The following is a 9,165-nucleotide window of genomic DNA, read 5'->3' as shown; positions in this document are numbered from 1 at the left end:
TTTCCCTGGCAGCTCAGAGCATGGCTCAGTTGTGCAGTCCTACACGGTGGCTGTCCCACGGGGTCCCTCACTTCAGCAGAGCCTGCAGTGGCACGCCCTCGGGAGCGCTGGCTTCTGGCGGCACTTTTACTCTGGAAGGGAAAGAATCATGTTTGGGCTGATGGACAGAAAAGCAGGAAGGCTGACAGCTGCACCGGGCTGTCCCTCCTTCCCCTGCCACCCACCGACGGGGAATGGCAGGCGGCAGAGAGGGATGTCCCCTCTCCTCAGCAGAATCCACGTGCAGGGCAGGACGGAGGTGACTCACTGTGGCTTCTCGATGTCCTCGATGCCCTCGGGAAGGCGCACGTTGAGCGTCTCCGGGAGCAGAAAGGCCACGGCGCCGCTGCACACCGCGACACCGCAGTATGTCACCTCGGGCAGGGACCGCCACGCCTCGTCCAGCAGGAACACCAGCGGGGCCAGGGCCCCTCCCAGCCGTGCCATGAAGGAGGTGTACCCCATCCCATTCTGCCTGGAAAGGTGCAGACCACCACGGGAAAGAGAGCGCTGCTTGTGTCATGTCAGACCTCTGCCCTTTGCCCCGCAATTCTCTCTAAGTGCTGAGGCTTTTTTCCCCCCCGGGTTTTTCCTCTGCCATTTTTTCCTTTTCTTTCTTAATATCTTCCTAAAATCATAATATTTCCCAGAGAGCAACTGTAGCTGCTGTGAGAAATAGATTCATGTCTATTATGAGAAAGGAACTGCAGTTCCACACTAAAAATACCTGCAGTAAAGTTGTTTCCCCCTTGAATATCAAAACCCTGGGAGCATTTTCTAATAGTAAGACTAGTGAGTCCTCTGACCTGCTTAGAGCAAATCCGAGTTCCTCCTTCTCCCAGGTACTTCTAGGCAGGTTGCATACACCAGAGATACCTGTGAGCACTTTTGGTCCAAGGAAGGAGACCTTGGAGAGGAGACCAGAAATAAGACCTGATTTTTGAGGGGATGGGTGGCATTTCACACTGATGACAAGGATCCCAGGACCTGCTTGTGCATATGCACAACGACTACTGCAGAAGGAACCAACAATTTTGTCTTTATCAATGTCTTTGAGCACGAAAGATACAAACTGATCCGGTATAAAAAGTAGCAGATCAGTGTGACCATTTTGGTTTAAACGTGAATCCTTCCCCACATGCAACAGACCTTTGAAAGCTAAAGGACTAAATGGCAGAGGAGGGTACTCCGGGCAGGGAGGGACAAGGCCTGCTGTGATTCACGAGGGATTTTTCAGACTTGCACAGAGAAATCAGTGAGGTGATTCCCTCCACCAGACTCAGCTACATCCCAAACTATGCAGATGCTAAATCTGGTTTTGTGTTACCATTACCCAGGTATGTCAAGTAAGTTCTGGTTTTCCTCCCAAAAGGCTAGTTAATCCCTGCTTTAATATCATCTGATGTCCAAAAGACTATCAAACATGTGGTAGTATGTGTCCCTTGTAAAACTTGGTATTTCAAGTTATTATTTTCAGGTTCTTTTAACAGTTCCTGACAGATTATCACAGGGAATGAAGACTTTACTAATCACAGGTGCTTTATGGAGTGCAAAGATCTTCCCACACAGAATGCTCCTCACCTTTCCATTCATCTTCCTGTCAGCACAACCTAGCCACCCACAACCCAGGTGAAAAAAAGGGTGGCTTTCTGCCGCTCTCTTGTGAGTATATAAAATCTCTAGAACCTGCTAGTTCCAGAGGCAAGGGGCCGCTGCTGCAATGTAGTCAACAGCACATCCTGCTGTGCTGATGTCCAAGGCCTGAGGGCAGCACCCCAGCCAGGCCCTGGGTGTGTGCTCAGGTGGGTGGCCTCTCTTACCTCAGAATGGTGGGGTAGAGCTCCGAGGTGTACAAGTAGACAGTGGTGAAGGCAGCTTCTGAGAAACCCTTGGCCATAATGGCCACTGCGGAACACAGGGAGGTGAAGGCTGGGGGAAAGAAAAGGCATTCATGGCAATGAGCTGCCTCTAGGAAGAAGCTTCCAGGCGTAAGAAGGGAGAAGGTTCAGTGCTCTCACAAAACTGAGAGCTTCATAGCCCTGGAGCTGCTGTCTCCAAAGCCTGGATGTGTAAGTTTAGTAAGTATTAGCCCAAGTGGGAGCTGAAGAGATGATAGGATAGTCCTGACAGTTCCCGTTGGACAAGGTCTATAATTAAGACAGGCACTGTGCTTTGCCATCACTGGACCCTTTACCAGTCACTTCACAGTGACTGGACACCATCTCCTGTGACAAGATATTAAGGTTTGCTCACATTAGTGACCTTGTCTCATAGACACCCTTCAGGTGGAGGACTTCTCTACACAGAACTGCCTGTGGACAGATCTCTGGCTCTCCTTCTCCAGCATGGCACAAAATGGACCCCCCCACTTTAGCAAGTGCTGTGTAGAGCAGAAGAGCTTCTCACGCTTGGGAATGACAATGTTGGCTCCTATGCAGAGTCCGGTCAGGATGAGCGTCCATGCCTGGCTCTGCCGCCGTCCAACTCGGTTCACCAGCAAGTACATGACCATCTTGGCTGGGATCTCAATGATGCCGAAGACAAACTGGGAGAGGTAGATGTTGAGCCCAAAGCCAGTCAGGTTCATGCTCATGCCGTAATAAGAGAAGGCAACACCAAACCTGCAAGGAGCGGGTGGAGATGGGACTGAGGGAAATCCCTCTGGGAGCTGCAGGATGAATCCCCCCTGTGAAGTGACACCGCTTACCACACCACACCAGAACACAGAGAGATCTTCCTCAGGACTGGGGTCCTGAACAGGCTGATGTAGGAGTAACTCCCTCCCATGTTCTTGTCTGTTGCCATCCTTGTGAGGGTCTGGGACAGATGGAAAGAAAGAAATAGCTCAGCTGCTGTACTTTTAGGATCCAGACATGAAACCCCGGACAGGCTGGGGCCTTCGCCTTCCCAGCTTCAGATCCACCTTGGATTTTCCATATATTCCCTTCGCAGAACAATTCTCTGAGCATACATTGTCAGAGGCATGTCTTCCCACAACTTTACAGGTTGCCTGCTATTTCAGACCTCTTTTTCTTCTCATGGCCCCTTCTTCCCTCTCACCCATGTGCCCCGTGTGGCAGAAAGGGCTGTAGAGAAATGGCAGATCATGGCATTGGACAAGTCAGTGTTGGCCTCTTCCCCATGTGGCTGCCTGCTGTTGTATGAGGAGCTAACAGCGAGATGCATGCTTTGTTCTTAGGAGTGCATTCATTTAAAGGGTACTGAGCTGGTTCTTTATCTTTAGGAGTGAATTTCTGCTTTCTAGAGCAAAATGCCCACAGTGCCCCACAGACCACACTGCAGGCTAAGCATTGCTCCAGGTATCAACTAGAAGAAAAATAGAGAGAGACAAAGTGGGAAAAGAAGAACATGTGTCTGGATCTTCAGTTCCTTACCTCTGGTGAGACATCAAAGTCCTTCCTTCCATTTATTCTTGCACATCTGAGCAGGTGCCTGTGCGCTTGCTTCACTTTGCCTTTGGCTATGAGCCACCGGGCAGACTCTGGGACCCACCTGCAGGTGAAGGAGATGAGACGACTCCTGTTGGAGCTGCATGGTTTCTGTCCCATGTACATGGCTCTGGAATCTTCTCCATGAGACTTCAACCTCAGCTAATGGTGCATGGGAAGAGTAGTGGGACGCTCTTTTGACATGTATGTGTTCTTCTACCCCTGAAGGCTGAGCTGGTTGAAGTTTCAAACTCTTATCAATTAAAACTGGCCCCCGGGAGTTTGTATTTACACATTTGTGCTTTCTGAGACTCTTTAAACATTGAAATTGTCAGATATTAAAAACTACAATGCAGAAAGGATTCAGTGAGCTCTATATGTACTTTGTTAGTTGCTGAAATGATTTGGTTTTCACATTAATCAAAGCCTTATGCACATTGGGGTCTCCCACTGGAATAGTCTGAGACTAGATCCCTACAATCCAGTGTTTGTGATTCATGTGCCCTAAATCAGATTACAGTAAAACTAATGAGCAACTGTTGTCACTATTCAAGCAGGAATTGAAAATGATGTGTAGAGCAAAAATGCTTGGAGAACTGGTCTTGTTGAGAGTTTTCGTCTCCTTCCCACAAGCTTACAACCTTGGGAAGTATAAAGAAGGAAAAGTGGCATTTTGCACTTACTGCCTCTGTCTCTAGAGAGTAATTCCATGTCTTTTGGTTGTCTAATGCCTCCACTAAGTTCTGACATTGTGTCAATAATATCTACAGAGTGCTAAATTAGATTTTAATTCCGTACTTCAGAGACTTTCAATTTTCTGCAATCACTGACCTTATGAGTGCTTGAAGACTAGAGTATAATTTGTTGGAGAACTAATCTCCATGAAAGATATTAACATAAGAACAAAAATCAAACAGTTATGATGGAAAGGGTGGGTCCAAATGCATGTGTGAATTTCAGCACTTCCAAGGACTCCGTTTTTTTATGGCTGGTTGTCCTAGAAAGAGAGCAAAACAACTGGAACTAAAAAAGTCAGCAGAACATGTATTTTAGTTGTGTTGGGCTTCATCAGTGAAATACCAGCAGTTACTCTTTGCCAGAAAGCTCTCATCACCAGTGGAAATGTACATCTTTCTTTAGCCATTGATTAACAACAGCACCGGTTCATATCCCATTTTTGTAAGGGTTGCTTGAGATTTTCCTGCTAGATCTGTGCAGGTATTTAACTTACTGCTTCATGCTGATGGACAGACACAGTAGGCAAGCAAATCAAAGTCTCCAGAAGCCTCTTTGACAGCAGCTGAAAGGCACTTTAGCATTTGGATATCACTCTTTCTGTGCAGTGATTATGCATGTAATTTTTGGACATATGTATCTAACAGATCAGAATTTATTCTGCAAGGTTTCCAGCTGCAGCTGCCTGTTACCCTGAGGGACACGTGTGTGGTTTCTGCAGTGGGATCCAGCACTGCTCTGGTGCCCAAGAGGAACAAAACAACCACCCTAAGGTGAAGAAGACACAGCCCCCCATTTCTGAATGTTCTCAGAGGGGCAGTTGTGGGAATACCTGATTACTTATATCAGCAGAAGACCTTTTTTCCCAGCCAGGAAATGGAGCTGCTTATTCAAAGGATGGTTTTAGACCATCAATAAATTGATGCAATTCACATTGCAGTCACACTGCCAGTGAATCAACTCTGTATTCTAGTTTGTATTACTATATGAAAAAAAAAGAAGGAAAAAAAAATCAAAGTTTCTTTGATTAAAAGAACCATCTCCCATTTTAAGGCTTAGGAGATGTCAAGTATTTCTTAAATAAGGCTACAGGGGGGAAATTGCCTATAGAAAGCAGGTGGTTTTTGTCCATCAGGATGGTTACACAGCTGGGAAAAGCCATGGGAAGTGCAGAGATAAATGAATCTGGCCTAGCCTGAAGGTGTCAGTGGCTTTCATGGAAAATTTGGTGCCCAAAGAATCCTTCCCAGTGAGGTGAGGACAGAGAATGGATAATTTTTTTATCTTGGGTTTACTAGGGATTGAAGCCTGGATCTGGTTGTGTGTTCCTTTATTGGAATCTCTTTTCTTGACTCTGAGCAGGGTCTGACAGAGCTGGCAGCACCAAATCCTGCTTCCTTGTGCTGCCACCTGTCATCCAAATGCCTCAGCCCCAGCCCTGCCTCCTCATTGTCCCGAAAACTGTGATGTGACCTTGGCTCCTGGCCTTGCTGGAGAGATGAAACCCAGGCCACTCCAGTTTTCCAGAGCTGCCATGGTTGGGCAATCCAGGTACAGGACACGGATGAGTCCTGCTCACCCTGAGGTTGCTGAGTGAAGCCTAAGATCAGCAGAGGAGGTAAATCCCCTCCTGGTGGCTGCACTCACCACAGGCAGACGATGCTCAGGAGACAAGGTCCTGTCACGGCCACCAGCAGCCAGTGCCACTCCCGCACCAGGTACGCTGCCAGGGCCAGCAGCATGTTCCCAACGCTCCAGAAGATGCTGGTCAGTATCCCGGTGAAGGTGCGGTGCTGGACATCCACCCACTCCATCCCTGGAAGAGGGAGGCAGCATTCAGCTGGGACACGCAGGACTTCTCCGGGAAGGGAGGGCCTGCAGGGCTGTTCAACAAGGGCAAAGCAAGGTAACGTCCCTGGTCTTCTCCTTCACAAAGTTCCCCTGTTTGGCCGATATTTGGAACATTTAAAATATTCAGCCACAGTTCTTGACCTCTTGCAAAGCCGTGAGCAACTAAAAGAAAACTTTAAGAAAGAAATACTGGATGTGTGTTAAGGAACAGTGCTAAAACCACTCTTGGTGATAGAGATTTTTTTTTTTATCCCATTCAATAGCATTCAATTGGCCTTCACCAACCAGATTTTTTCCCCCCAACCATCTTGTCAGCACAATTTCCCATTTGTCCACTCATTATTTCAGATTAAAGAAATACATTGAGAAGAATTGTTGTTCACATGGAATCCACCCAGAGTAGACAGTAGCACACGTGTAAAGCCAGATGGAAGTCTCCTTGTTTGTGTGTGTGAACTAAAAGCCAGTTTTCCTCCCAAGGTTTGGACATCTTGCTGCGGTCTCTAACAATCAGAAAGCTCTGAGCTCTACTATGTCTTGCAGGAATCAACCTTTATAACAATAAACAAACACAGCAGGCCTTGGGATTTGTCAGGTCTTGTGTGGGCTTTTGCAGTATTGAAGCCATTTAAGCTTCATTTTGGCTAGATCTGCAAAAATCCCAGAAATTTCTGCTGCACCTGTACTGTGTTCTTGGGTACAACACTTCTTGCCCAGTATGTCCCAGCTCTATCTACAAAATCATCCAGTGGTTTACTGGATATCCTGTAATTTGGAGCTTGTTTTTGTTATATAATTACCTAAATCCTTCAGCTTCAGTTTTGCCTAGCTCTGTGTGATTTTTTTTTTTTTTCTCCTTATTGTAAAATACACATTGGCAACTTAGGACAACTGTGAGCAAACTCGAACCTGGGGAAGTAGAAACACCCTGTAAATGACACACCATCCTCTCATGCTGAGGAGAGGGCAATGCTGCTGAATTGTCCTGACAGCGTGTGCTTGAAAGGTGGGAACTCTGTATCAGAGGAAAAGGGTGGAGACTTTGGAATGTGGCTTTTATTGTGTTACTGATGGTACTTAACAGGAATGGGGCATCTTGTTGCAACAGAAGTACTAACAAGTGGTTGTTGTGTTTTGAGTAGACTGTTGGAATATTAATTAGACTAACAGCAAATTGTAATTCTTGGATCCTTGCAAGAGGGGATATTCTGTAATTCGCACACGCAGCGATTTCCAGAGCCCTGTTCCTACTAACTCTGCCCTGCCTGGCAGACAAGTCCCTTCCCAACCACTGCCTGCCAGGAGTCCCTCTGGCAGCCACAAGCCCCCCACACTCACCCAAAGGCACGACAATCAGGGAGATGCCGCTCAGGGCCACCCCGGTGAGGGTCCGTGTGATGGCCAGCATTGTGTAGGACACGGAGGCGGCGCTCAGCATCCCAAAAACCACGGAGCACACGAGAGACAGCTGGAGCATGGTTTTCCGTCCGAACCTGCCACGAGCACAGGCTGGGTTACAGTGGCTGGAATCCTGGCACGGCAGCAGGGTTTGAAATGGGCAAACCAGAGATTTTAGAGGAAAAATTAAAGGCTGCAACAGCCTGGAGAGGAGGAAATGGCTCTGGATCAAGCTGGTGCTACAGTGGTGCAAGCCCATTCAGAGCCTGCCCCATGAACGTTGGGTGTGGAAAGAGCAGCACTGCTCAGAACAACAAATCCGGCTCTCCTGGACAGCACTTGTTTAGGGCAGCTATTTAAGCACCCATTACTGGACTCTCTCAGCAAATGCACTCTACCTGCTAGGAAAACCAGGAGTGAGCTGGCAGGATTGAACTGCAGGATACAGGGAGGCTCCTAGAAATAATGCCATTAAAATGGTGTTCAAAGAGAGTTGTAGGAGAGCACAATCTCTGAAAGACTGTACAATAAAAGGAGCAGACTGCACAAGCATAAAAATTAATAAAAAAGCCATTTTCATAAAAAAAACCCCAGTCTGGAAGTCTGCCAAAGCATCATTGAACCAATTCAGAACAAGGACAAGGTACAAAAAGAGTCTTTGGAGAAGAGCAGACAATACCAGAAACAATATATATGTATTTTTGCATACACATGTTCACAGTGAAAGGTTGCTGGAGGGTTTACCTGAGTAAAATTTGTCAGTAGAGTAGTTCTCAAATCCAAATATCTGTAATGGCTTAGAAAGATCTGAACCTGAACAGTAGCAAAATTCCAGGACCAGATGTTTTTTGCCCTGGACCACCAGAGATGAAATCTCTGCCTCACTGTCAGCACAAAGAAGGGGGATCTCATCTCTGTCAGAGAAAAGGAAGGTTGCTAATGGGAAGTCAACTTTAAAGAGGTGATAGGGGAGGTGTGGGGGGCGACATCTGAGGTTTAACCTAATGATTCCTAATTTTCCTCTTGCTTTCCTAGCCACTACTCATTGCTGTGTGGATGTTTGCCTAGAGCAAAACTGTGTTTATCAGTCATAATGCCAAAATCTTCCTAATGAGTAGCCGTGGTCAGCTCAGAGCCTCCATTTTAAATGAGAAGTTTAAATTGTTTCTCTACTTTAGACTAATCTGCCCTGAAATTTTGTTTTCTGATTCTCTTATCCAGTCACAGAGTCCTTTAGCTCCTTCTGCAAAGTCGCCACACTGGGACCTCATCTCTGCCAGATTCAGCATCACCTCCCCACTTGCTTCCTTCCCAGATTATTTATAAATGTGCTGAAAAGCACACAAGTCCAAGCACAGGCCCCTCCCTTGTCATAATGGAGCACTTGCATCTCCTCTCTCTTTCCTGGCTTTTAGTTGATTATTTAGTCATGCTGAGACCTTTCTTCTTCCCCTGGGGCAGCTCAGTTTCTTCAGGAGTGTTTGAGAAGGAGACTGAGACGGTCTCTCCTCTGCTGACATGCCTGTTGGTGAATGCAAAGAAATCCAGTACATTTGTAACTCTTGGATCTTTTGAAAACACCTGGCTGGTTCTTCACTGGTGCGTCCTACCTCCCCCTGGGGCTCTGGCTCCACCTTTCAGAGGAGTTTCTGCCAGTTTGGCTGGTGCAGACAGAGGTCAGGCTGCCTGGCAT

At 47.0% G+C, this 9,165-nt stretch overlaps 1 protein-coding gene across 1 annotated transcript in view; it reads right to left on the bottom strand.

Annotated features, from left to right (window-relative positions):
* Positions 1–6: 6 nt before the first annotated feature.
* Positions 7–9,165, bottom strand: part of SLC22A7 (solute carrier family 22 member 7) — a 13,529-nt gene continuing 4,370 nt past the window's right edge. Inside the window, exons 3-10 of the mRNA XM_008635764.2 lie at positions 7,413–7,567; positions 5,871–6,039; positions 3,435–3,552; positions 2,747–2,856; positions 2,446–2,660; positions 1,860–1,968; positions 308–514; positions 7–131 (exon numbers count right to left, since the gene is read on the bottom strand). Of these exons, the coding sequence (XP_008633986.1) occupies positions 68–131; positions 308–514; positions 1,860–1,968; positions 2,446–2,660; positions 2,747–2,856; positions 3,435–3,552; positions 5,871–6,039; positions 7,413–7,567 (1,147 nt within the window). The 3' untranslated portion in view covers positions 7–67. The remainder of the gene's footprint in view (positions 132–307; positions 515–1,859; positions 1,969–2,445; positions 2,661–2,746; positions 2,857–3,434; positions 3,553–5,870; positions 6,040–7,412; positions 7,568–9,165) is intronic.

Source organism: Corvus brachyrhynchos, unplaced genomic scaffold, assembly GCF_000691975.1.
Source record: "Corvus brachyrhynchos isolate BGI_N302 unplaced genomic scaffold, ASM69197v1 scaffold806, whole genome shotgun sequence".
Taxonomy (NCBI): Eukaryota; Metazoa; Chordata; class Aves; order Passeriformes; family Corvidae; genus Corvus; species Corvus brachyrhynchos.
Note: the sequence above shows the minus strand (reverse complement) of the source record. Positions and strands in the feature narration are given on the sequence as shown.